We start from the raw sequence: 27,921 nt of genomic DNA, 5'->3' as shown, positions 1-27,921 counted from the left end.
GAAGGAGAAATTCCTACTTATGTGATAAAATTAAAATAAAATAAAAAAATGTCCTTTCCTCTAAGGAAGGCAGGCTGATCTACAATCCACCCTCAGCTGCCATTTTGCTTTCATTTTGTCTTCTAGGTACGGACGACGCTGACTATTATATCTCTTACTCATTTCAGGTTTGGTAAGTGTCATGACCAGCTCATTAGCTTAGTAAACGTTAGCTCTTTTGACTGAGCTCAGAGTTCTCAATTGGTTGGAAGTATGAGCAGTTTGTCCACAGTTTGGCTTTTCCAGAGAATACTTGTAGGCTGATGTTGGGACAAGCCTATATGTCCTTGACATCGGCTTTTACTCTGTCTCCACCTGCTGGTAGAGGTGCATAACTCATTTGTGTGGATTGACCTGCCTGAATGCAGAAGAAAGGAAATTATCAGGTAAGTATTAATTTCTCCTTTCCTTTTCCCTGCAGAGAAGGAAACCAAACAGCTGTTTGAGATTTGGGGCACGATCCCTATGTGGCCATGGTTTGCAACACCCCTGAATACAGAATTTGTACATCACAATGGGAGATATGTCACTGCCCAGGACACCAAACTCTTCCTGCCCTGTTAGGATTTAGCACAGCGAGTCCTCCTGATGGAATAGAACCAGATGTTCCTGATGTTCTGGATAATGCTCTTATAGCTTCCTTTTTATTATAATGTGATTTATCCACCCAATGACATTTCATATTCTCTGTCTCTGGTATTAGAGAATATGTTCCAGTTTGATTTGAAAACCCTGGGGTCTATGGAGGAAACTGATTCTAGGGGCAACACAGAGGGAACAAATCTGGCATTTCCTGGGGAAGAGGGGTCCTGGTTTCCTCTTTTCAATGATAAAATGTTAGGATAATAAATCCAGCTGAGATCTAATGCATCCTGAGCCCCTCCACGTGTCTCTGAGTGTTTCTGGTTTGTGTTTCAGGTGCGGGTGACGTTTGAGGACATCGCTGTCTATTTCTCCCAGGAGGAGTGGGGGTATTTAGATGAAGGGCAGAAGGAGCTTTACAGGGAGGTGATGAAGGAGAATTATGAGACCCTCATCTCCCTAGGTAAAAATTGCATTATCTGCATGTTTAGTGGACTCGAGGGCTGATTTACTGAAGGTCGTTTGTGACTTTTCTCCTGACTCCAGCTCCAGCATTGCTCTGGGTCTGAGCTGGCACCTGAGATTGGTTGTTTGTCTCTTTTCACGTGAGACGGCCCCTGCAAGGCAGTCTAGGAATTTATCGCAGATGTCTTTCATGAGGCACCTGCTGGGGAGCATCCACAAAGTTTCTCAAGGGACTTGACTGAGCCCTCAGCAGCAGGGCCAGGATACAGGCCTGAATGGGCCAAATTTTAAAGCGTTACTCGCACTAAAAGATGAATACGTGGCCGCACGTGAGCGACATGAATTTCAAAAGCTGCTAATTACTTGCTCGTGCTAAAAAAGGGGCAAGGCCAGCAGTTCAGTGTGTAAATCTGGCGGCCGCTGCTCGTGGCGCACTGTTAGCTGCGTATATTTCCTGCTGCTCCTGATGAAGTGTAAGTCTGCAGAAATCACTTTTTAGGACTAACACGATAGGGTGAGGGGTCTTGCTCAATTGGGGGGAGTTCAGGATGAAGAACTAGAAGGGTCTGGATGACCCTGAGAGAGACTGGGCAAACTGCTGGGCTAATGGGTAAAACTGGGAATGGCTTTAAAGCCGACAAATTCTTAAGGAAGAAATGTGCTTTACATCTGCTCGAGTACACATGCTGGGCGTATTTTACATCGTACACATGTACTTGTACACATGATTTAAAACTCCAGCGTATCTTTGTTCATTCGCTCCCATGTGCACGTACGGTCGCGTGCAGTCTTGTTTTACAATTAGCTGAATATGAACAGCAGGATACAAGAGGTCTGAGCTTGCTTCATGACTGTCATTACCCTGTGACATACTTAGCCATGCACTGATAAAATAGGGAGGTTTCAGCTTGTCTGCACACTTCTAGCTGTCTCATGGCCATTTTTCCTTTCTCCCCTACCTATGGATCCATTCTCCTTCCTCTTCCTGATGCTAACCCTACCCAGTCTCATTCCCCACTTCTGTCCATTAAGAACATAAGAGCATGCCATACTGGGTCAGACCAAGGGTCCATCAAGCCTAGCATACAGTGGCCAATCCAGGCCATAAGAACCTGGCAAGTACCCAAAGGGAACATCAGGTGCACTGTCAGTTTCCCATATTCTCCACCTCCTCAGCCATTCTGTCTTCTGCCTTGTCCATTGCTTTACAAAGTTTTCTTCCTCTCATTAAGCCATCACCTCTCACCCTAAGAGAATCTCACTGTCTTTCCTGTCATCACACCTGCCCTTCTCTGGATATCAATTTCAGTCCTGTCCTTCCGTGGTAACTCTCATCCTTCCCCTCCAAGCTTATCCTACCCCCACTCTCCTCCCTCTCAGGTTTTATCTATGGAGTATCTGCTTTGTTTCCAGCAAGCTCACCTACATTCCTGACCTCTTATCTCTCATTCTCTCCATCTCTCTCTTCTGTGTTTATCCTGCTGTTATTTTTTATATTCTGTTACAGTTTTCATCTCCAACACTGTGGTGAGATAATTCCAGGCATCCACCACACTTTCTGTGAAGAAAATATATCTCTTGATATTATTCCTAGTCTCCCCCCTTGGAACCTTTGCTGTACAAATTATTTTCCATTAAAGAAGTTTACTTCTTGAGCATTATTACCTTTCAGGTATGTAAGTGTCTCTATCATATCTCCCCCTTTCTCCTCTCCTCTAGGTTATACATATTTAGGAGCTCATCTCATAAGGCTTTTGGTGCAAACCCCATTGTTAGACGTTTTTCATGGGCACCAGTGCTTGGTCAGAAGGGCACAGCTTTATCACTGTGTGACACTGCCAGAGCAGTGATTAAAGATCAGAAACCTGGATCCATTTGCATGGTCACTAATATCTGATTAATGTCTTCTTCTATCACCAGCAAGTGATGAGGTCACACAGCACATAAAGGAGGAGAATCGAGAAGAACATCCTATGGAAGAAGGACTGATCCCAAGAGAATCAGGACATGGTTTTGTGAATGTTTCGCAGGGGACTGAGAGGAGAAACACAAGGAATAATCAGCAGGAGTCAGAGAAGAAGCAGAGAGACCCTGCAGGAGACCCACGGGTTGGAGTCACTGCATGTGAGATGGAGGTCAAAGTCATCCCTGAGCACCAGAGACATGTGAGCCCAGAAAGACCCTTTCAGAGCAATAACAATGATCAAAAGACTTCTGACCTTCACCAGAGGGATGGGAAAAGGAAGAAATCCTTTCTGTGTGACTCTTGTGGTAAAAGCTTTGGTAAGGAATCACATTTAATATTGCACCAGAAATCCCACCCACTCCAAACACTATTTCTGTGCAATAACTGTAGGAAAAGCTTCAGTCAGAAGAAAAATCTAAAAGTGCACCTAAACATACATAAAAGGGAGAAACCTTTCCTCTGCAGTGATTGGAGGAAAAGTTTAATTATTAAGTATAAGTTAAAATTACATCACAAAATCCACCATGGAGAGAGACCATTCTCAAGCAGTAAAAGTGGAAAAATTTTTGTAAGGAACAAAAACCTCACACAACACCAGCAAATCCACACTGGACACAAACCATTTAACTGCAGTGAGTGTGGGAAAAACTTCACTCGTAAGAATACGCTAATGTTGCACCACCGCATCCACACAGGTGAAAGACCATTCTCATGTACTGAATGTAATAAAAGCTTCTCTGTCAAGGGTGCCCTCACAAGACACACGAGAATCCACACAGGTGAGCGACTAATCTCGTGTAGTGAATGTAATAAAAGATTCACGCAGAAGAGTGTCCTCACAAGTCACATGAGAATCCACACAGGTGAGCGGCTATTTTCATGTACTGAATGTAATAAAAGCTTCTCTGTGAAGGGTGCCCTCACAAGACACACGAGAATCCACACAGGTGAGCGACTAATCTCGTGTAGTGAATGTAATAAAAGATTCACGCAGAAGAGTGTCCTCACAAGTCACATGAGAATCCACACAGGTGAGCGGCTATTTTCATGTAGTGAATGTAATAAAAGATTCACTAGGAAGGGTACCCTCACAAGTCATATGAGAATCCACACAGATGAGCGACTAATCTCATGCACTGAATGTAATAAAAGATTCACTGAGAAGAGTGTCCTCACCAGACACATGAGAATCCACACAGGGGAGCGATTATTCTCATGTAGTGAATGTAATAAAAGATTCACTGAGAAGGGTGCCCTCACAAGTCATATAAGAATCCACACAGCAGAGCAACCGTTCTCATGTAGTGAATGTAAAAAAAGCTTCACACAGAAGGGTACCCTCACAAGTCACATGAGAATCCACACAGGTGAACGACCATTCTCATGTAGTGAATGTAATAAAAGATTCACTGAGAAGAGTGCCCTCACAAAACACATGAGAATCCACACCGGGGAGCGACCATTCTCATGTACTGAATGTAATAAAATATTCACTGGCAAGGGTACCCTCACAAGTCACATGAGAATCCACACAGGTGAGCGACCATTCTCATGTAGTGAATGTAATAAAAGATTCACTGAGAAGGGTGCCCTCACAAAACACACGAGAATCCACACAGGTGAGCGACCATTCTCATGTAGTGAATGTAATAGAAGCTTCCCTGTGAAGGATGCCCTCACAAGTCACATGAAAATCCACACAGGGGAGCGACCATTCTCATGTAGTGAATGTAATAAAAGATTCTCTGTGAAGAGTGCCCTCACAAAACACATGAAAATCCACACAGGGGAGCGACCATTCTCGTGTAGTGAATGTAATAAAAGCTTCGCAGTGAAGGGTAAACTCACAAGTCACATAAGAATCCACACAGGGGAGCGACCATTCTCATGTACTGAATGTAATAAAAGCTTCAGAGTGAAGGGTAAACTCACAATTCACATGAGAATCCACACAGGGGAGCGACCATTCTCATGTAGTGAATGTAATAAAAGATTCACTGAGAAGGGTGCTCTCACAAAACACCTGAGAATCCACACAGGGGAGCAACCATTCTCAGAGAAAAGATAGAAACATAGAAATGATGGCAGAAAAAGACCAAATGGCCCATCCAATCTGCCCAGCAAACTCCCACACTTATTTCCCCATTCTTATCTGTTTCACTGACTGCCAAATTCAGGGGCAGTTGTAACTGCTTGATTCAGGGGCAGTTGGTAACTGCTTGATTCTAATTTCCTGCCACCCCTGCCATTGATGCAGAGAGTAATGTTGGAGTTAAATCAGTACCATAGATGCAGAGTAATGTTGGAGTTGCATTCTCATGTACTGAATGTAGTAAAAGCTTCACACAGAAGGGCGCTCTCACAAAACCCATGAAATCTCACTCATAGGACAGGCCATTCTCATGCATTAAATATGGAAGGTCCTTTATTAGGAAGCAACATTTCTCAAAACACCAGAAAATGCAGTTGCCCCACTACAAACCATTTACATGACCTGAGCATGGGTAAAGCTTCCTTGCTAAACATACACTTAGGGGTAGATTTTCAAAGCAGCACCTGACCATCCATGTGCAGCGTGCATTAAGTAATAAAAAGTAATAAAATAAAATTTAGGGAAAGATAGCTTAGGTGGGGAGGAGAGGAAAGGGGTAGAGGGAAAGATAGCTTAGGTGGGGAGGAGAGGAAAGGGGTAGAGGGAGGACGTGTAGGTAGGGGGTAGGGAATTCTCTCCCACTTCGCTCCTTAATAAACTGGGAGGGAACAGGGGAAGGCCCGAAAGAATCGCCCGATAGCATTACGAAGTTTTGCCACCTGCGCGTGCCACCTGCGCGTGCAGGTGGCACGCGCAGGTGGCAAAACTTCGTAATGCTATCTGGCGATTCTTTCGGGCCTTCCCCTGTTCCCTCCCAGTTTATTAAGGAGCGAAGTGGGAGAGAATTCCCTACCCCCTACCTACACGTCCTCCCTCTACCCCTTTCCTCTCCTCCCCACCCCCTAAACCTAAGCTATCTTTCCCTAAATTTTATTTTATTACTTAATGCCCCTCCAGAGCAGAAGCAAGTGTGAGAAAACCTTCATTAATAATTATATACTAATCTCACACCAGAAAATCCAGAGAGACCATTGTCTTGTACTGAGTGTGAGAAAAGCTTCATTAATAACTATATACTAATCTCACACCAGAAAATCCACACAGGAGAGAGACCATTGTCTTGTACTGAGTGTGAGAAAACCTTCATTAATAACTATATACTAATCTCACACCAGAAAATCCACACAGGAGAGAGACCATTGTCTTGTACTGAGTGTGAGAAAACCTTCATTAATAACTATATACTAATCTCGCACCAGAAAATCCACACAGGAGAGAGACCATTGTCTTGTACTGAGTGTGAGAATACCTTCATTAATAATTATATACTAATCTCACACCAGAAAATCCAGAGAGACCATTGTCTTGTACTGAGTGTGAGAAAAGCTTCATTAATAACTATATACTAATCTCACACCAGAAAATCCACACAGGAGAGAGACCATTGTCTTGTACTGAGTGTGAGAAAACCTTCATTAATAACTATATACTAATCTCACACCAGAAAATCCACACAGGAGAGAGACCATTGTCTTGTACTGAGTGTGAGAAAACCTTCATTAATAACTATATACTAATCTCACACCAGAAAATCCACACAGGAGAGAGACCATTGTCTTGTACTGAGTGTGAGAATACCTTCATTAATAACTTTATACTAATCTCACACCAGGAAATCCACACAGGAGAGAGACCATTGTCTTGTACCGAGTGTGAGAATACCTTCATTAATAACTATATACTAATCTCACACCAGGAAATCCACACAGGAGAGAGACCATTGTCTTGTACTGAGTGTGAGAAAACCTTCATTAATAACTATATACTAATCTCACACCAGAAAATCCACACAGGAGAGAGACCATTGTCTTGTACTGAGTGTGAGAATACCTTCATGATTTATTTATTTATTTATTTAAAATTTTTATATACTGACGTTCATCCGGGATATCACATCGGATTACAGTGTAACTGAAACAGGCGCCTGGGATGGCGGTTTACATCGAACAGATATAACGAATTTAACACATGAACAAATGAGGAGGGGGAGAAGAGGAGGGAAATAATTAAACAAAACTTATGAGCAAAATTTACAAATATATATAGAGTATCACTATGTACAAAGTATTCATAAATACAGCAATGCCATGGAAATACAATTGTGTAGAGTTATAAGGGAGGAGGGGGGATGGGGAGGGGGTGGGGGGGGAGGAGGGGTGGATGGGGTAAAAGGAGAAGGCGAGCTGAGAAATCAGGAGAAGGTAAGAGGACTGAACAGGTAGGGGGCGAAGGAGGAATTTAGAGGTGGGAGTGAGGAATGGGGGAGAGGGAAGGAGAGTATGGGTGTGAGTGTGAAAGTGGGGAATTAGGTGTATGCTTTGGTGAAGAGCCAGGTCTTTAGCTTACGTTTGAATGTTTTTGTGCATTCTTCTTGTCGTAGTTCGACAGGCATTGCGTTCCAAAGGGTGGGCCCGGCAATAGAGAGCGCTCGGGCTCTCGTGGAGGTAAGTTTGTAATGTTTGGGAGAAGGTGTAGGCATGGAGGCGAGGTGTTGGTGTCTGATGGGCCTGTTGGATTGGTGGAGGCGGAAGGATTCGTTGAACCAGTTCATTTCAGGGTTGTATAAAGCCTTGTGGACAAGGGAGAGAGTCTTATATTGGATGCGTGATGCAATTGGGAGCCAGTGTAGGTCTTTTAATACCGGTGTGATATGGTCATTTCTGCGTGAGTTAGTCAGGATCCGGGCTGTTGTGTTTTGTAATATTTGAATGGGTTGAATGGCATTGTTCGGTAGGCCAAGGAGGAGAGCATTACAATAGTCGGTTTTGGCAAAGATGGTGGTTTGAAGAACTGTGCGGAAGTCGGGGGGATGTAGTAGGGGTTTTAGTTTTTTTAGGGAGTGTAGTTTAAAAAAGCCCTCTTTAGTATATTGCTGATGAATTAATAAGTATATACTAATCTCACACCAGAAAATCCACACAGGAGAGAGACCATTGTCTTGTACTGAGTGAGAGAAAAGCTTCATTAATAACTATATACTAATCTCACACCAGGAAATCCACACAGGAGAGAGACCATTGTCTTGTACTGAGTGTGAGAAAACCTTCATTAATAACTATATACTAATCTCACACCAGAAAATCCACACAGGAGAGAGACCATTGTCTTGTACTGAGTGTGAGAATACCTTCATTAATAACTATATACTAATCTCACACCAGAAAATCCACACAGGAGAGAGACCATTGTCTTGTACCGAGTGTGAGAATACCTTCATTAATAACTATATACTAATCTCACACCAGAAAATCCACACAGGAGAGAGACCATTGTCTTGTACTGAGTGAGAGAATACCTTCATTAATAACTATATACTAATCTCACACCAGAAAATCCACACATGAGAGAGACCATTGTCTTGTACTGAGTGTGAGAATACCTTCATTAATAACTATATACTAATCTCACACCAGGAAATCCACACAGGAGAGAGACCATTGTCTTGTACTGAGTGAGAGAAAACCATCATTAATAACTATATACTAATCTCACACCAGAAAATCCACACAGGAGAGAGACCATTGTCTTGTACTGAGTGTGAGAATACCTTCATTAATAACTATATACTAATCTCACACCAGAAAATCCACACAGGAGAGAGACCATTGTCTTGTACTGAGTGAGAGAAAACCTTCATTAATAACTATATACTAATCTCACACCAGAAAATCCACACATGAGAGAGACCATTGTCTTGTACTGAGTGTGAGAATACCTTCATTAATAACTATATACTAATCTCACACCAGAAAATCCACACAGGAGAGAGACCATTGTCTTGTACTGAGTGAGAGAAAACCTTCATTAATAACTATATACTAATCTCACACCAGGAAATCCACACAGGAGAGAGACCATTGTCTTGTACTGAGTGAGAGAAAACCATCATTAATAACTATATACTAATCTCACACCAGAAAATCCACACATGAGAGAGACCATTGTCTTGTACTGAGTGAGAGAAAACCTTCATTAATAACTATATACTAATCTCACACCAGAAAATCCACACAGGAGAGAGACCATTGTCTTGTACTGAGTGAGAGAAAACCATCATTAATAACTATATACTAATCTCACACCAGAAAATCCACACATGAGAGAGACCATTGTCTTGTACTGAGTGTGAGAATACCTTCATTAATAACTATATACTAATCTCACACCAGAAAATCCACACAGGAGAGAGACCATTGTCTTGTACTGAGTGAGAGAAAACCTTCATTAATAACTATATACTAATCTCACACCAGGAAATCCACACAGGAGAGAGACCATTGTCTTGTACTGAGTGAGAGAAAACCTTCATTAATAACTATATACTAATCTCACACCAGAAAATCCACACATGAGAGAGAACATTGTCTTGTACTGAGTGTGAGAAAACCTTCATTAATAACTATATACTAATCTCACACCAGAAAATCCACACAGGAGAGAGACCATTGTCTTGTACTGAGTGTGAGAATACCTTCATTAATAACTATATACTAATCTCACACCAGAAAGTCCACACAGGAGAGAGACCATTGTCTTGTACTGAGTGAGAGAAAACCTTCATTAATAACTATATACTAATCTCACACCAGAAAATCCACACAGGAGAGAGACCATTGTCTTGTACTGAGTGAGAGAATACCTTCATTAATAACTATATACTAATCTCACACCAGAAAATCCACACAGGAGAGAGACCATTGTCTTGTACTGAGTGAGAGAAAACCTTCATTAATAACTATATACTAATCTCACACCAGAAAATCTACACAGGAGAGAGACCATTGTCTTGTACTGAGTGAGAGAAAACCTTCATTAATAACTATATACTAATCTCACACCAGAAAATCCACACAGGAGAGAGACCATTGTCTTGTACTGAGTGTGAGAATACCTTCATTAATAACTATATACTAATCTCACACCAGAAAATCCACACAGGAGAGAGACCATTGTCTTGTACTGAGTGAGAGAAAACCTTCATTAATAACTATATACTAATCTCACACCAGGAAATCCACACAGGAGAGAGACCATTGTCTTGTACTGAGTGAGAGAAAACCATCATTAATAACTATATACTAATCTCACACCAGAAAATCCACACATGAGAGAGACCATTGTCTTGTACTGAGTGTGAGAATACCTTCATTAATAACTATATACTAATCTCACACCAGAAAATCCACACAGGAGAGAGACCATTGTCTTGTACTGAGTGAGAGAAAACCTTCATTAATAACTATATACTAATCTCACACCAGAAAATCTACACAGGAGAGAGACCATTGTCTTGTACTGAGTGAGAGAAAACCATCATTAATAACTATATACTAATCTCACACCAGAAAATCCACACAGGAGAGAGACCATTGTCTTGTACTGAGTGTGAGAATACCTTCATTAATAACTATATACTAATCTCACACCAGAAAATCCACACAGGAGAGAGACCATTGTCTTGTACTGAGTGAGAGAAAACCTTCATTAATAACTATATACTAATCTCACACCAGGAAATCCACACAGGAGAGAGACCATTGTCTTGTACTGAGTGAGAGAAAACCATTCATTAATAACTATATACTAATCTCACACCAGAAAATCCACACATGAGAGAGACCATTGTCTTGTACTGAGTGTGAGAAAACCTTCATTAATAACTATATACTAATCTCACACCAGAAAATCCACACAGGAGAGAGACCATTGTCTTGTACTGAGTGAGAGAAAACCTTCATTAATAACTATATACTAATCTCACACCAGAAAATCCACACAGGAGAGAGACCATTGTCTTGTACTGAGTGAGAGAAAACCATCATTAATAACTATATACTAATCTCACACCAGAAAATCCACACATGAGAGAGACCATTGTCTTGTACTGAGTGTGAGAATACCTTCATTAATAACTATATACTAATCTCACACCAGAAAATCCACACAGGAGAGAGACCATTGTCTTGTACTGAGTGAGAGAAAACCTTCATTAATAACTATATACTAATCTCACACCAGAAATCCACACAGGAGAGAGACCATTGTCTTGTACTGAGTGAGAGAAAACCATCATTAATAACTATATACTAATCTCACACCAGAAAATCCACACATGAAAGAGACCATTGTCTTGTACTGAGTGTGAGAATACCTTCATTAATAACTATATACTAATCTCACACCAGAAAATCCACACAGGAGAGAGACCATTGTCTTGTACTGAGTGAGAGAAAACCTTCATTAATAACTATATACTAATCTCACACCAGGAAATCCACACAGGAGAGAGACCATTGTCTTGTACTGAGTGAGAGAAAACCTTCATTAATAACTATATACTAATCTCACACCAGAAAATCCACACAGGAGAGAGAACATTGTCTTGTACTGAGTGTGAGAAAACCTTCATTAATAACTATATACTAATCTCACACCAGAAAATCCACACAGGAGAGAGACCATTGTCTTGTACTGAGTGTGAGAATACCTTCATTAATAACTATATACTAATCTCACACCAGAAAATCCACACAGGAGAGAGACCATTGTCTTGTACTGAGTGAGAGAAAACCTTCATTAATAACTATATACTAATCTCACACCAGAAAATCTACACAGGAGAGAGACCATTGTCTTGTACTGAGTGAGAGAAAACCTTCATTAATAACTATATACTAATCTCACACCAGAAAATCCACACAGGAGAGAGACCATTGTCTTGTACTGAGTGTGAGAATACCTTCATTAATAACTATATACTAATCTCACACCAGAAAATCCACACAGGAGAGAGACCATTGTCTTGTACTGAGTGAGAGAAAACCTTCATTAATAACTATATACTAATCTCACACCAGGAAATCCACACATGAGAGAGACCATTGTCTTGTACTGAGTGTGAGAAAACCTTCATTAATAACTATATACTAATCTCACACCAGAAAATCCACACAGGAGAGAGACCATTGTCTTGTACTGAGTGTGAGAATACCTTCATTAATAACTATATACTAATCTCACACCAGGAAATCCACACAGGAGAGAGACCATTGTCTTGTACTGAGTGAGAGAAAACCTTCATTAATAACTATATACTAATCTCACACCAGAAAATCCACACAGGAGAGACCATTGTCTTGTACTGAGTGTGAGAAAACCTTCATTAATAACTATATACTAATCTCACACCAGAAAATCCCCACAGGAGAGAGACCATTGTCTTGTACTGAGTGTGAGAATACCTTCATTAATAACTATATACTAATCTCACACCAGAAAATCCACACAGGAGAGAGACCATTGTCTTGTACTGAGTGAGAGAAAACCTTCATTAATAACTATATACTAATCTCACACCAGAAAATCCACACAGGAGAGAGACCATTGTCTTGTACTGAGTGTGAGAATACCTTCATTAATAACTATATACTAATCTCACACCAGAAAATCCACACAGGAGAGAGACCATTGTCTTGTACTGAGTGAGAGAAAACCTTCATTAATAACTATATACTAATCTCACACCAGAAAATCTACACAGGAGAGAGACCATTGTCTTGTACTGAGTGAGAGAAAACCTTCATTAATAACTATATACTAATCTCACACCAGAAAATCCACACAGGAGAGAGACCATTGTCTTGTACTGAGTGTGAGAATACCTTCATTAATAACTATATACTAATCTCACACCAGAAAATCCACACAGCAGAGAGACCATTGTCTTGTACTGAGTGAGAGAAAACCTTCATTAATAACTATATACTAATCTCACACCAGGAAATCCACACATGAGAGAGACCATTGTCTTGTACTGAGTGTGAGAAAACCTTCATTAATAACTATATACTAATCTCACACCAGAAAATCCACACAGGAGAGAGACCATTGTCTTGTACTGAGTGTGAGAATACCTTCATTAATAACTATATACTAATCTCACACCAGAAAATCCACACAGGAGAGAGACCATTGTCTTGTACTGAGTGAGAGAAAACCTTCATTAATAACTATATACTAATCTCACACCAGAAAATCCACACAGGAGAGAGACCATTGTCTTGTACTGAGTGTGAGAAAACCTTCATTAATAACTATATACTAATCTCACACCAGAAAATCCACACAGGAGAGAGACCATTGTCTTGTACTGAGTGTGAGTAAACCTTCATTAATAACTATATACTAATCTCTCACCAGAAAATCCACACAGGAGAGAGACCATTGTCTTGTACCGAGTGTGAGAAAACCTTCATTAATAACTATATACTAATCTCACCAGAAAATCCACACAGGAGAAAGACCATTGTCTTGTACTGAGTGTGAGAAAACCTTCATTAATAACTATATACTAATCTCACACCAGAAAATCCACACAGGAGAGAGACCATTGTCTTGTACTGAGTGAGAGAAAAGCTTCATTAATAACTATATACTAATCTCACACCAGGAAATCCACACAGGAGAGAGACCATTGTCTTGTACTGAGTGTGAGAAAACCTTCATTAATAACTATATACTAATCTCACACCAGGAAATCCACACAGGAGAGAGACCATTGTCTTGTACTGAGTGTGAGAAAACCTTCATTAATAACTATATACTAATCTCACACCAGAAAATCCACACAGGAGAGAGACCATTGTCTTGTACTGAGTGTGAGAAAACCTTCATTAATAACTATATACTAATCTCACACCAGAAAATCCACACAGGCAGAGAGACCATTGTCTTGTACTGAGTGTGAGAAAACCTTCATTAATAACTATATACTAATCTCACACCAGAAAATCCACACAGCAGAGAGACCATTGTCTTGTACTGAGTGTGAGAAAACCTTCATTAATAACTATATACTAATCTCACACCAGAAAATCCACACAGGAGAGAGACCATTGTCTTGTACTGAGTGTGAGAAAACCTTCATTAATAACTATATACTAATCTCACACCAGAAAATCCACACAGGAGAGAGACCATTGTCTTGTACTGAGTGTGAGAAAACCTTCATTAATAACTATATACTAATCTCACACCAGAAAATCCACACAGGAGAGAGACCATTGTCTTGTACTGAGTGAGAGAAAACCTTCCTTAATAACTATATACTAATCTCACACCAGAAAATCCACACAGAGAGACCATTGTCTTGTACTGAGTGTGAGAAAACCTTCATTAATAACTATATACTAATCTCACACCAGAAAATCCACACAGGAGAGAGACCATTGTCTTGTACTGAGTGTGAGAAAAGCTTCATTAATAACTATATACTAATCTCACACCAGAAAATCCACACAGGAGAGAGACCATTGTCTTGTACTGAGTGTGAGAAAACCTTCATTAATAACTATATACTAATCTCACACCAGAAAATCCACACAGGAGAGAGAGCATTGTCTTGTACTGAGTGAGAGAAAACCTTCATTAATAACTATATACTAATCTCACACCAGAAAATCCACACAGGAGAGAGACCATTGTCTTGTACTGAGTGTGAGTAAACCTTCATTAATAACTATATACTAATCTCACACCAGAAAATCCACACAGGAGAGAGACCATTGTCTTGTACTGAGTGTGAGAAAACCTTCATTAATAACTATATACTAATCTCACACCAGGAAATCCACACAGGAGAGAGATCATTGTCTTGTACTGAGTGTGAGAAAACCTTCATTAATAACTATATACTAATCTCACACCAGAAAATCCACACAGGAGAGAGACCATTGTCTTGTACTGAGTGTGAGAAAACCTTCATTAATAACTATATTCTAATCTCACACCAGAAAATCCACACAGGAGAGAGACCATTGTCTTGTACTGAGTGTGAGAAAACCTTCATTAATAACTATATACTAATCTCACACCAGAAAATCCACACAGGAGAGAGACCATTGTCTTGTACTGAGTGTGAGAACACCTTCATTAATAACTATATACTAATCTCTCACCAGAAAATCCACACAGGAGAGAGACCATTGTCTTGTACTGAGTGTGAGAAAACCTTCATTAATAACTATATACTAATCTCACACCAGAAAATCCACACAGGAGAGAGACCATTGTCTTGTACTGAGTGTGAGAAAACCTTCATTAATAACTATATACTAATCTCACACCAGGAAATCCACACAGGAGAGAGACCATTGTCTTGTACTGAGTGTGAGAACACCTTCATTAATAACTATATACTAATCTCACACCAGAAAATCCACACAGGAGAGAGACCATTGTCTTGTACTGAGTGTGAGAAAACCTTCATTAATAACTATACTAATCTCACACCAGGAAATCCACACAGGAGAGAGACCATTGTCTTGTACCGAGTGTGAGAAAACCTTCATTAATAACTATATACTAATCTCACACCAGAAACTCCACACAGGAGAGAGACCATTGTCTTGTATTGAGTGTGAGAAAACCATTAATAACTATATACTAATCTCACACCAGAAAATCCACACAGGAGAGAGACCATTGTCTTGTACCGAGTGTGGGAAAACCTTCATTAATAACTATATACTAATCTCACACCAGAAAATCCACACAGGAGAGAGACCATTGTCTTGTACCGAGTGTGGGAAAACCTTCATTAATAACTATATACTAATCTCACACCAGGAAATCCACACAGGAGAGAGACCATTGTCTTGTACCGAGTGTGAGAAAACCTTCATTAATAACTATATACTAATCTCACACCAGGAAATCCACACAGGAGAGAGACCATTGTCTTGTACCGAGTGTGAGAAAACCTTCATTAATAACTATATACTAATCTCACACCAGAAACTCCACACAGGAGAGAGACCATTGTCTTGTATTGAGTGTGAGAAAACCATTAATAACTATATACTAATCTCACACCAGGAAATCCACACAGGAGAGAGACCATTGTCTTGTACCGAGTGTGGGAAAACCTTCATTAATAACTATATACTAATCTCACACCAGAAACTCCACACAGGAGAGAGACCATTGTCTTGTATTGAGTGTGAGAAAACCATTAATAACTATATACTAATCTCACACCAGAAAATCCACACAGGAGAGAGACCATTGTCTTGTACTGAGTGTGAGAATACCTTCATTAATAACTATATACTAATCTCACACCAGAAAATCCACACAGGAGAGAGACCATTGTCTTGTACCGAGTGTGAGTAAACCTTCATTAATAACTATATACTAATCTCACACCAGAAAATCCACACAGGAGAGAGACCATTGTCTTGTACTGAGTGTGAGAAAACCTTCATTAATAACTATATACTAATCTCACACCAGGAAATCCACACATGAGAGAGACCATTGTCTTGTACTGAGTGTGAGAAAACCTTCATTAATAACTATATACTAATCTCACACCAGAAAATCCACACAGGAGAGAGACCATTGTCTTGTACTGAGTGTGAGAATACCTTCATTAATAACTATATACTAATCTCACACCAGAAAATCCACACAGGAGAGAGACCATTGTCTTGTACTGAGTGTGAGAAAACCTTCATTAATAACTATATACTAATCTCACACCAGAAAATCCACACAGGAGAGAGACCATTGTCTTGTACTGAGTGTGAGAAAACCTTCATTAATAACTATATACTAATCTCACACCAGAAAATCCACACAGGAGAGAGACCATTGTCTTGTACTGAGTGTGAGAATACCTTCATTAATAACTATATACAAATCTCACACCAGAAAATCCACACAGGAGAGAGACCATTGTCTTGTACTGAGTGTGAGAAAACCTTCATTAATAACTATATACTAATCTCACACCAGGAAATCCACACAGGAGAGAGATCATTGTCTTGTACTGAGTGTGAGAATACCTTCATTAATAACTATATACTAATCTCACACCAGAAAATCCACACAGGAGAGAGACCATTGTCTTGTACTGAGTGAGAGAAAACCTTCATTAATAACTATATACTAATCTCACACCAGAAAATCCACACAGGAGAGAGACCATTGTCTTGTACTGAGTGTGAGAAATCCTTCATTAATAACTATATACTAATCTCACACCAGAAAATCCACACAGGAGAGAGACCATTGTCTTGTACTGAGTGTGAGAAAACCTTCATTAATAACTATATACTAATCTCACACCAGAAAATCCACACAGGAGAGAGACCATTGTCTTGTACTGAGTGTGAGAAAACCTTCATTAATAACTATATACTAATCTCACACCAGAAAATCCACACAGGAGAGAGACCATTGTCTTGTACTGAGTGAGAGAAAACCTTCATTAATAACTATATACTAATCTCACACCAGAAAATCCACACAGGAGAGAGACCATTGTCTTGTACTGAGTGAGAGAAAACCTTCATTAATAACTATATACTAATCTCACACCAGAAAATCCACACAGGAGAGAGACCATTGTCTTGTACTGAGTGTGAGAAAACCTTCATTAATAACTATATACTAATCTCACACCAGGAAATCCACACAGGAGAGAGACCATTGTCTTGTACTGAGTGTGAGAAAACCTTCATTAATAACTATATACTAATCTCACACCAGGAAATCCACACAGGAGAGAGATCATTGTCTTGTACTGAGTGTGAGAATACCTTCATTAATAACTATATACTAATCTCACACCAGAAAAACCACACAGGAGAGAGACCATTGTCTTGTACTGAGTGAGAGAAAGCCTTCATTAATAACTATATACTAATCTCACACCAGAAAATCCACACAGGAGAGAGACCATTGTCTTGTACTGAGTGTGAGAAAAGCTTCATTAATAACTATATACTAATCTCACACCAGAAAATCCACACAGGAGAGAGACCATTGTCTTGTACTGAGTGTGAGAAAACCTTCATTAATAACTATATACTAATCTCACACCAGAAAATCCACACAGGAGAGAGACCATTGTCTTGTACTGAGTGAGAGAAAACCTTCATTAATAACTATATACTAATCTCACACCAGAAAAACCACACAGGAGAGAGACCATTGTCTTGTACTGAGTGAGAGAAAGCCTTCATTAATAACTATATACTAATCTCACACCAGAAAATCCACACAGGAGAGAGACCATTGTCTTGTACTGAGTGTGAGAAAACCTTCATTAATAACTATATACTAATCTCACACCAGAAAATCCACACAGGAGAGAGACCATTGTCTTGTACTGAGTGTGAGAAAACCTTCATTAATAACTATATACTAATCTCACACCAGAAAAACCACACAGGAGAGAGACCATTGTCTTGTACTGAGTGAGAGAAAGCCTTCATTAATAACTATATACTAATCTCACACCAGAAAATCCACACAGGAGAGAGACCATTGTCTTGTACTGAGTGAGAGAAAACCATCATTAATAACTATATACTAATCTCACACCAGAAAATCCACACAGGAGAGAGACCATTGTCTTGTACTGAGTGTGAGAAAAGCTTCATTAATAACTATATACTAATCTCACACCAGAAAATCCACACAGGAGAGAGACCATTGTCTTGTACTGAGTGTGAGAAAACCTTCATTAATAACTATATACTAATCTCACACCAGAAAATCCACACAGGAGAGAGACCATTGTCTTGTACTGAGTGAGAGAAAACCTTCATTAATAACTATATACTAATCTCACACCAGAAAATCCACACAGGAGAGAGACCATTGTCTTGTACTGAGTGAGAGAAAACCTTCATTAATAACTATATACTAATCTCACACCAGGAAATCCACACAGGAGAGAGACCATTGTCTTGTACTGAGTGTGAGAAAACCTTCATTAATAACTATATACTAATCTCACACCAGGAAATCCACACAGGAGAGAGACCATTGTCTTGTACTGAGTGTGAGAAAACCTTCATTAATAACTATATACTAATCTCACACCAGGAAATCCACACAGGAGAGAGACCATTGTCTTGTACTGAGTGTGAGAATACCTTCATTAATAACTATATACTAATCTCACACCAGAAAAACCACACAGGAGAGAGACCATTGTCTTGTACTGAGTGAGAGAAAGCCTTCATTAATAACTATATACTAATCTCACACCAGAAAATCCACACAGGAGAGAGACCATTGTCTTGTACTGAGTGTGAGAATACCTTCATTAATAACTATATACTAATCTCACACCAGAAAATCCACACAGGAGAGAGACCATTGTCTTGTACTGAGTGTGAGAAAACCTTCATTAATAACTATATACTAATCTCACACCAGAAAATCCACACAGGAGAGAGACCATTGTCTTGTACTGAGTGAGAGAAACCTTCATTAATAACTATATACTAATCTCACACCAGGAAATCCACACAGGAGAGAGACCATTGTCTTGTACTGAGTGTGAGAAAACCTTCATTAATAACTATATACTAATCTCACACCAGAAATCCACACAGGAGAGAGACCATTGTCTTGTACTGAGTGTGAGAATACCTTCATTAATAACTATATACTAATCTCGCACCAGGAAATCCACACAGGAGAGAGACCATTGTCTTGTACTGAGTGAGAGAAAGCCTTCATTAATAACTATATACTAATCTCACACCAGAAAATCCACACAGGAGAGAGACCATTGTCTTGTACTGAGTGTGAGAATACCTTCATTAATAACTATATACTAATCTCACACCAGAAAATCCACACAGGAGAGAGACCATTGTCTTGTACTGAGTGTGAGAAAACCTTCATTAATAACTATATACTAATCTCACACCAGGAAATCCACACAGGAGAGAGACCATTGTCTTGTACTGAGTGTGAGAAAACCTTCATTAATAACTATATACTAATCTCACACCAGAAAATCCACACAGGAGAGAGACCATTGTCTTGTACTGAGTGTGAGAAAACCTTCATTAATAACTATATACTAATCTCACACCAGAAAATCCACACAGGAGAGAGACCATTGTCTTGTACTGAGTGTGAGAAAACCTTCATTAATAACTATATACTAATCTCACACCAGAAAATCCACACAGGAGAGAGACCATTGTCTTGTACTGAGTGTGAGAAAACCTTCATTAATAACTATATACTAATCTCACACCAGGAAATCCACACAGGAGAGAGACCATTGTCTTGTACTGAGTGAGAGAAAACCTTCATTAATAACTATATACTAATCTCACACCAGAAACTCCACACAGGAGAGAGACCATTGTCTTGTACTGAGTGTGAGAAAACCTCATTAATAACTATATACTAATCTCACACCAGAAAATCCACACAGGAGAGAGACCATTGTCTTGTACTGAGTGTGAGAAAACCTTCATTAATAACTATATACTAATCTCACACCAGAAACTCCACACAGGAGAGAGACCATTGTCTTGTATTGAGTGTGAGAAAACCATTAATAACTATATACTAATCTCACACCAGAAAATCCACACAGGAGAGAGACCATTGTCTTGTACTGAGTGTGAGAAAACCTTCATTAATAACTATATACTAATCTCACACCAGAAAATCCACACAGGAGAGAGACCATTGTCTTGTACTGAGTGTGAGAAAACCTTCATTAATAACTATATACTAATCTCACACCAGAAAATCCACACAGGAGAGAGACCATTGTCTTGTACTGAGTGTGAGAAAACCTTCATTAATAACTATATACTAATCTCACACCAGAAAATCCACACAGGAGAGAGACCATTGTCTTGTACTGAGTGTGAGAAAACCTTCATTAATAACTATATACTAATCTCACACCAGAAAATCCACACAGGAGAGAGACCATTGTCTTGTACTGAGTGTGAGAAAACCTTCATTAATAACTATATACTAATCTCACACCAGAAAATCCACACAGGAGAGAGACCATTGTCTTGTACTGAGTGTGAGAAAACCTTCATTAATAACTATATACTAATCTCACACCAGAAACTCCACACAGGAGAGAGACCATTGTCTTGTACTTGAGTGTGAGAAAACCTCATTAATAACTATATACTAATCTCACACCAGAAAATCCACACAGGAGAGAGACCATTGTCTTGTACTGAGTGTGAGAAAACCTTCATTAATAACTATATACTAATCTCACACCAGAAAATCCACACAGGAGAGAGACCATTGTCTTGTACTGAGTGTGAGAAAACCTTCATTAATAACTATATACTAATCTCACACCAGAAAATCCAAACAGGAGAGAGACCATTGTCTTGTACTGAGTGTGAGAAAACCTTCATTAATAACTATATACTAATCTCACACCAGAAAATCCAAACAGGAGAGAGACCATTGTCTTGTACTGAGTGTGAGAAAACCTTCATTAATAACTATATACTAATCTCACACCAGAAAATCCACACAGGAGAGAGACCATTGTCTTGTACTGAGTGTGAGAAAACCTTCATTAATAACTATATACTAATCTCACACCAGAAAATCCAAACAGGAGAGAGACCATTGTCTTGTACTGAGTGTGAGAAAACCTTCATTAATAACTATATACTAATCTCACACCAGGAAATCCACACATGAGAGAGACCATTGTCTTGTACTGAGTGTGAGAAAACCTTCATTAATAACTATATACTAATCTCACACCAGGAAATCCACACATGAGAGAGACCATTGTCTTGTACTGAGTGTGAGAAAACCTTCATTAATAACTATATACTAATCTCACACCAGGAAATCCACACAGGAGAGAGATCATTGTCTTGTACCGAGCTTGAGAAAACCTTCATTAATAACTATATACTAATCTCACACCAGGAAATCCACACAGGAGAGAGACCATTGTCTTGTACTGAGTGTGAGAAAACCTTCATTAATAACTATATACTAATCTCACACCAGGAAATCCACACAGGAGAGAGACCATTGTCTTGTACTGAGTGTGAGAAAACCTTCATTAATAACTATATACTAATCTCACACCAGGAAATCCACACAGGAGAGAGACCATTGTCTTGTACTGAGTGTGAGTAAACCTTCATTAATAACTATATACTAATCTCACACCAGGAAATCCACACATGAGAGAGACCATTGTCTTGTACTGAGTGTGAGAAAACCTTCATTAATAACTATATACTAATCTCACACCAGGAAATCCACACAGGAGAGAGACCATTGTCTTGTACTGAGTGTGAGAAAACCTTCATTAATAACTATATACTAATCTCACACCAGGAAATCCACACAGGAGAGAGATCCATTGTCTTGTACTGAGTGTGAGAAAACCTTCATTAATAACTATATACTAATCTCACACCAGAAAATCCACACAGGAGAGAGACCATTGTCTTGTACTGAGTGTGAGAAAACCTTCATTAATAACTATATACTAATCTCACACCAGAAAATCCACACAGGAGAGAGACCATTGTCTTGTACTGAGTGTGAGAAAACCTTCATTAATAACTATATACTAATCTCACACCAGGAAATCCACACAGGAGAGAGATCATTGTCTTGTACTGAGTGTGAGAAAACCTTCATTAATAACTATATACTAATCTCACACCAGAAAATCCACACAGGAGAGAGACCATTGTCTTGTACTGAGTGTAGAGAAAACCTTCATTAATAACTATATACTAATCTCACACCAGAAAATCCACACAGGAGAGAGACCATTGTCTTGTACTGAGTGAGAGAAAACCTTCATTAATAACTATATACTAATCTCACACCAGGAAATCCACACAGGAGAGAGACCATTGTCTTGTACTGAGTGAGAGAAAACCTTCATTAATAAATAGATATAACACAAGAAGTCAAGACCTGCGCTCAGCCCAATAGCCCGGTCACCTCCCCAAAGAACACACAACACCATTATTTCTTTTGGCTTTATAGCAGGCTGCAGTCTATTCATCAACCCGAGCCCTAACAGACAACTAACACGGCAACTTAACAATGATAACAAACGCCCCCTCCATCCCTGCCCCCTTTTTCCGTTGCTTGCTTCTTGCTGGCCTCTGGCAGTTACCCTCGGTTTATGGTTTGCAAAACCACCTTCTCCTTCAGACAGTTGCAGAAAAAGGGTGGTGCTGTACAAGGGGCCTAAGAACTTCTTTTGGCTTTCATATGTTGTCGCTGTCCTCTGCTTTGTGCAGAGGCTCATTATCTTTCATCTTTTGTCAATAGTGAGGGGGTCTTCAGGCAGGTGTTGTGCTGTCAGGGAGAGATTGGGGAAGGTATTCTGACTTCGGGCTGTTGCACTGCCTTTCTGCTAGGATGAGGCCTATATTTCTGGCCTACTTTCCACTGCTTCTGGTTATGCGACACAGCTGTACAGCCTGCCTGTCCGTTCCCTCCTTGAGCAACTGTCCAGAGTCAGAAGTGTAAAAATGATTGCTGAAAGCATAGTTCAATCTCTCCTTCAGCTTCTGGAGAGAGCTACACTTTAAAACATTTCTTTAATTCTTTCTACTGTATTTAGCAAAGCAAGTCGGGTGTTTTCCAGCTGTCAGTGTGTCCTACTCTATTTTTAGCAGCATTTAGCAATTAGCAGCATAAAGTAGTCTAAATATTAAACAGGTAAAGCAACCTATATTTCTTCTTTATAGATAAGTAATAGCAACATTTAAACTTCATTCCTCACAATGGGAACAATGAGTGTGAAGTGATCACATTTGCAGACAACACTAAATTATTGCAAGTTGTCAAATCACAAGCAGATTATAAAAAGTATAGGAGGACCTTGTGAGACTGGAAGGCATCCAAATGACTGATGAAATTTAATGTGGACATGAACCAAGTCACGCCCATGAGGAAAAGTAACCCACACTGTAGTTGCATGATGTTAGCTTCCATATATCACTTCAATATATTATATTCAATATTAGGAGTGATATATTGAATATATCACTATATTGCATGATGTTAGCTTCCATATATCACTTGAATATATTATCACATATATCACTTGAATTGTATTAAATGTAAATATTGCATTGTTTAACCTCTCTCCCCTCTTCCAGTTCCAAGTTTATTTTCCCTGTTTCATTGTAACTTTCTCACACCTTTCAATTGATTCTCTGTATTTAAAGTTCAAATTTTTATTGGAAATTTGTATTACGTTACGCTATACTTTGCACACATTGTTATTTGTAAACCGGGTTGATGTGATCCCTATCATGAAACTCGGTATAACAAAAATAATAAATAAATAAATAAATAAATAAATATATAAGGTATTTCCAACCAGGAAAAAGTTCTGGGTATTATAGTGGACAATACTTTGAAATCCTTGGCTCAGTGTGTGGTGGCAGCAGTCAAAAAATCAAACAGAGTGCTAGGAATTGTTAGGAAAGCAATGGAGGATAAAATGTAGAATTAATAATGCCTCTGTATTGCTCCATGGTGAGGCTACATCTAGAGTACTGTGTGCAGTTCTGCTCGCCGTATCTCAAAAATGATATAGTTATATTGGAAAAGGTACAAAAGAAATAATAAAGTGGAAGGAATGGCTCCCCTATGAGGAAAGGCTAAAGAGGTTAGGGCTGATCAATTTGGAGAAGAGAGAGTTGCGAGGGGATATGACAGATGTGTATAAAATCATGAGTGGATTAGAACAGATAAATGTAAAGCAGTGTTTTACAAAGATAAGGGGACACTCCATGCAGTAATAGTAAGTAGCGCATTCGAAACAAATAGGAGAAAATTCTTTTTCACTTAATGCACAGTTGAGCTGTGGAATTCATTGGCAGAGGATGTGGTTAAGAAAGTTAGTAGAGCCCTGGATGTTCCTGCTGGTTCACCTGTCATCCTCAGCCCTGGGTCCCGCCCCTGATCCTGATGATGTCATCGGTATTAGGGGGTGAAGAGCCGGCATGCGACGCAGATAAAGGTCTGCCTGCTTCTATGTCTTCTACGGCTCCACGGCACAATGAGCCTTGTTCCATGCTTTGGCTCCTCTGGGAGAGGGATTGTGGAGCCCTGGATGTTCCCGAAGGCTCACCTGTCATCCTCAGCCCCAAGTTATTAAATCCCTGAAGGGGGGTAAATCTCTGGGGTTAGATGGGCTTTCTAGTGGATATTATAAACGTCTCTCCCAATTTTTTAGCTGCTCCTTTAACTGATATGTTCAATTTATTGCAGGAGGCGGGGGGTCTCTGGCGAATAATTCTAATGTGGCCGGGATATTGGACATCGCAAAAACTGGTAGGAACCCTATCTGGGTCCTAAAGACCGATTTCTATTATTAATTTAGACCTTAAAATACTAGCCAGAGTTTTGGGGGTTAAATTCTATTGCAAGCTACTGTATTTCCTCCATTACACTCACAAAAGTATTTAAGTGTTTTCTGTATGTAAATAGCTTCTAATAAAAGCAGTTTTAATATCATGTGTTTGGGTTGGGGTTTTTTTTTCATGAAAACCTGGCAACCCTGAGAACAGGATGCGGAGGCATAAGAGGGAGGGAGACTGGGAAGGATCAGGAGAGGGTAAGGAAGAGAGAGGATGTGAGAGAGAGAGAGCCCCCTCTGACTGCTGCCCTCTGCCTCCCCCGCCCAGCACTGACAGCAGGAGCTGAGGCTGCACACAAGGCTGCAGGATTCAGGATCAGCTGGGACTGCACTCTCAGGAATATTGGGACTGGGAGCTCAGATTCATACATTATACCTGGAAGGAGAGCATCAGCTGATGAGGAAGGAAGCAATCCCGTAGCTAGGACCTGCCCTCAAGATGATGTGGTATCCTCTAGCACTGAGAATAGTTCTCCAGGAGCACGGGCCCAGGAGGGAAGACTGGGAGCTCAGATTCATACATTATACCTGGAAGGAGAGCATCAGCTGATGAGGAAGGAAGCAATCCTGGAGCTAGGACCTGCCCTCAGGATGATGTGGTATCCTCTAGCACTGAGAATAGTTCTCCAGGAGCAGGGGCCCAGGAGGGCAGACTGGGAGCTCAGATTCATACATTATACCTGGAAGGAGAGCATCAGCTTGATGAGGAAGGAAGCAATCCTGGAGCTAGGACCTGCCCTCAAGATGATGTGGTATCCTCTAGCACTGAGAATAGTTCTCCAGGAGCAGGGACCCAGGAGGGAAGACTGGGAGCTCAGATTCATACATTATACCTGGAAGGAGAGCATCAGCTGATGAGGAAGGAAGCAATCCTGGAGCTAGGACCTGCCCTCAAGATGATGTAGTATCCTCTAGCACTGAGAATAGTTCTCCAGGAGCAGGGACCCAGGAGGGAAGACTGGGAGCTCAGATTCATACATTATACCTGGAAGGAGAGCATCAGCTTGATGAGGAAGGAAGCAATCCTGGAGCTAGGACCTGCCCTCAGGATGATGTGGTATCCTCTAGCACTGAGAATAGTTCTCCAGGAGCAGGGGCCCAGGAGGGCAGACTGGGAGCTCAGATTCATACATTATACCTGGAAGGAGAGCATCAGCTGATGAGGAAGGAAGCAATCCCGTAGCTAGGACCTGCCCTCAGGATGATGTGGTATCCTCTAGCACTGAGAATAGTTCTCCAGGAGCACGGGCCCAGGAGGGAAGACTGGGAGCTCAGATTTATACTTTATACAATGAGCAAGCGAAACTCTCTATAATCTCATTGTGTAAAGAAAAAACAGCAGCTATAGCAGCAAAATATATGCTATCCTGCCACCAGACCACAAATGCAACATAACATAAAAATTGCCACACTGGGTCAGGCTGAGGGTGCATCAAGCCCAATTCCTGCTTCCATTAGTGGTCAATCCAGGTCACAAGTACCTGGCAAGATCCCCACCAGTAAATAGTTCCCGTGCTGCTATCTCACATTGTGAAGCAGTGGTTATTCTCTAAGTATACTTGGTTAATAACAATTTCTGGACTTCTTCTCCAGGAGCTTGTCTAAACCTTTTTTAAACCTCGCTATGCTAATTTTCTTAACCACATTCTCTGGCAATGAATTCCACAGCTCAATTGTGCATTAAGTGAAAAAGAATTTTCTCCTATATGTTTTGAATGTGCTACTTACTAACTGCCCTTGGTCAGGACCATTCCTGTTGCTTCGGTCCTAAATGATGGGCCCTTTCACAGATTATTTTTCCTCTCAGCTCTTGTAGGTCCAGTTCCTCCAAGAGCCAGTCCTCCAAAAAGGTACTCACATTAACCAAATTTTCATCCTCAACGATCCCCACAAATCTGATGTTAGACCTGCGGGCTCTGTTTTCCAAGTTGTCGATCTTGAGCCTTTTCTCCTGCATTTCTTTCTCTAATGACTGCACACGCCTCTCCAGTTGCAAAACATCGTCTTCCACTGTCGACACTTGCCTCTCAACATGATCAAGACGTGGAGTAATGTCAGATAAAGACGATTTAAGCTCCTCAATTTGAGAAGATATATGTGACAATCTTTCATCCAACGCCGAGGACACTACATCAGTAAGTTTAACAATTAGAGCTGAGTCACATCCTTCTGCGGTTCCAACTCCCATGCAGTCGGCCATTTTGGGCGAGGCTGGTTTCGCCCTCTCTTTCTCTCATTTAGCCTTTCGAAGCACCATCCAGTCAGGGGTTTGCCGCATCCAGCCCAAATTAAGCCAATCAGTTACTGTATATTTTTGTTGTGAGACCCGATTGTGATCGCACGCGATCGGGTCCCCCCACCTCCTCCGGCGGGCTTGTACCGGGTCTCCCTTCCAGCGGTCCGCGGCGCACGGGCCGCAGCGCAGCAATGGCTTCCCCCCGAGAAGCAGCGTCTGCAGGATCGCGGCCGGCTCCACCCCTTAAAGGGGCC

General features: G+C 40.3%; 2 protein-coding genes across 2 annotated transcripts in view; one reads left to right on the top strand and one right to left on the bottom strand.

Annotated features, from left to right (window-relative positions):
• The first annotated feature begins 410 nt into the window (after nucleotides 1-410).
• LOC115086307 (oocyte zinc finger protein XlCOF6-like) lies at nucleotides 411-23,247 on the top strand. Its single transcript, XM_029592740.1, has 3 exons — nucleotides 411-1,084; nucleotides 3,007-5,095; nucleotides 23,166-23,247. The coding sequence occupies exons 1-3, from the start codon at nucleotides 1,051-1,053 to the stop codon at nucleotides 23,245-23,247; spliced, it is 2,205 nt and encodes a 734-aa protein (XP_029448600.1). The 5' UTR covers nucleotides 411-1,050.
• A 3,925-nt stretch (nucleotides 23,248-27,172) lies between these two features.
• The window catches only part of LOC115086306 (zinc finger protein OZF-like), a 12,535-nt gene continuing 11,786 nt past the window's right edge, over nucleotides 27,173-27,921 (bottom strand). The window contains exon 3 of the mRNA XM_029592739.1: nucleotides 27,173-27,558. Coding sequence (XP_029448599.1) covers nucleotides 27,173-27,558 — 386 coding nt within the window. The remainder of the gene's footprint in view (nucleotides 27,559-27,921) is intronic.

Source organism: Rhinatrema bivittatum, chromosome 2 (assembly GCF_901001135.1).
Source record: "Rhinatrema bivittatum chromosome 2, aRhiBiv1.1, whole genome shotgun sequence".
NCBI lineage: Eukaryota > Metazoa > Chordata > Amphibia > Gymnophiona > Rhinatrematidae > Rhinatrema > Rhinatrema bivittatum.
The sequence above is the reverse complement of the archived record's forward strand: the minus strand, read 5'-3'. Positions and strand labels throughout refer to the sequence as shown.

Excerpts from the sequence above, each read along its gene's own strand:
- LOC115086307 (XM_029592740.1), top strand. The coding sequence starts at position 1,051 with ATGAAGGAGAATTATGAGACCCTCATCTCCCTAG. Across the intron at positions 1,085-3,006 it reads TGAGACCCTCATCTCCCTAG|CAAGTGATGAGGTCACACAG; the intron begins GTAAAAATTGCA and ends TTCTATCACCAG. Across the intron at positions 5,096-23,165 it reads CTGAGAATCCACACAGGGGA|TTACCCTCGGTTTATGGTTT; the intron begins GCAACCATTCTC and ends GGCCTCTGGCAG.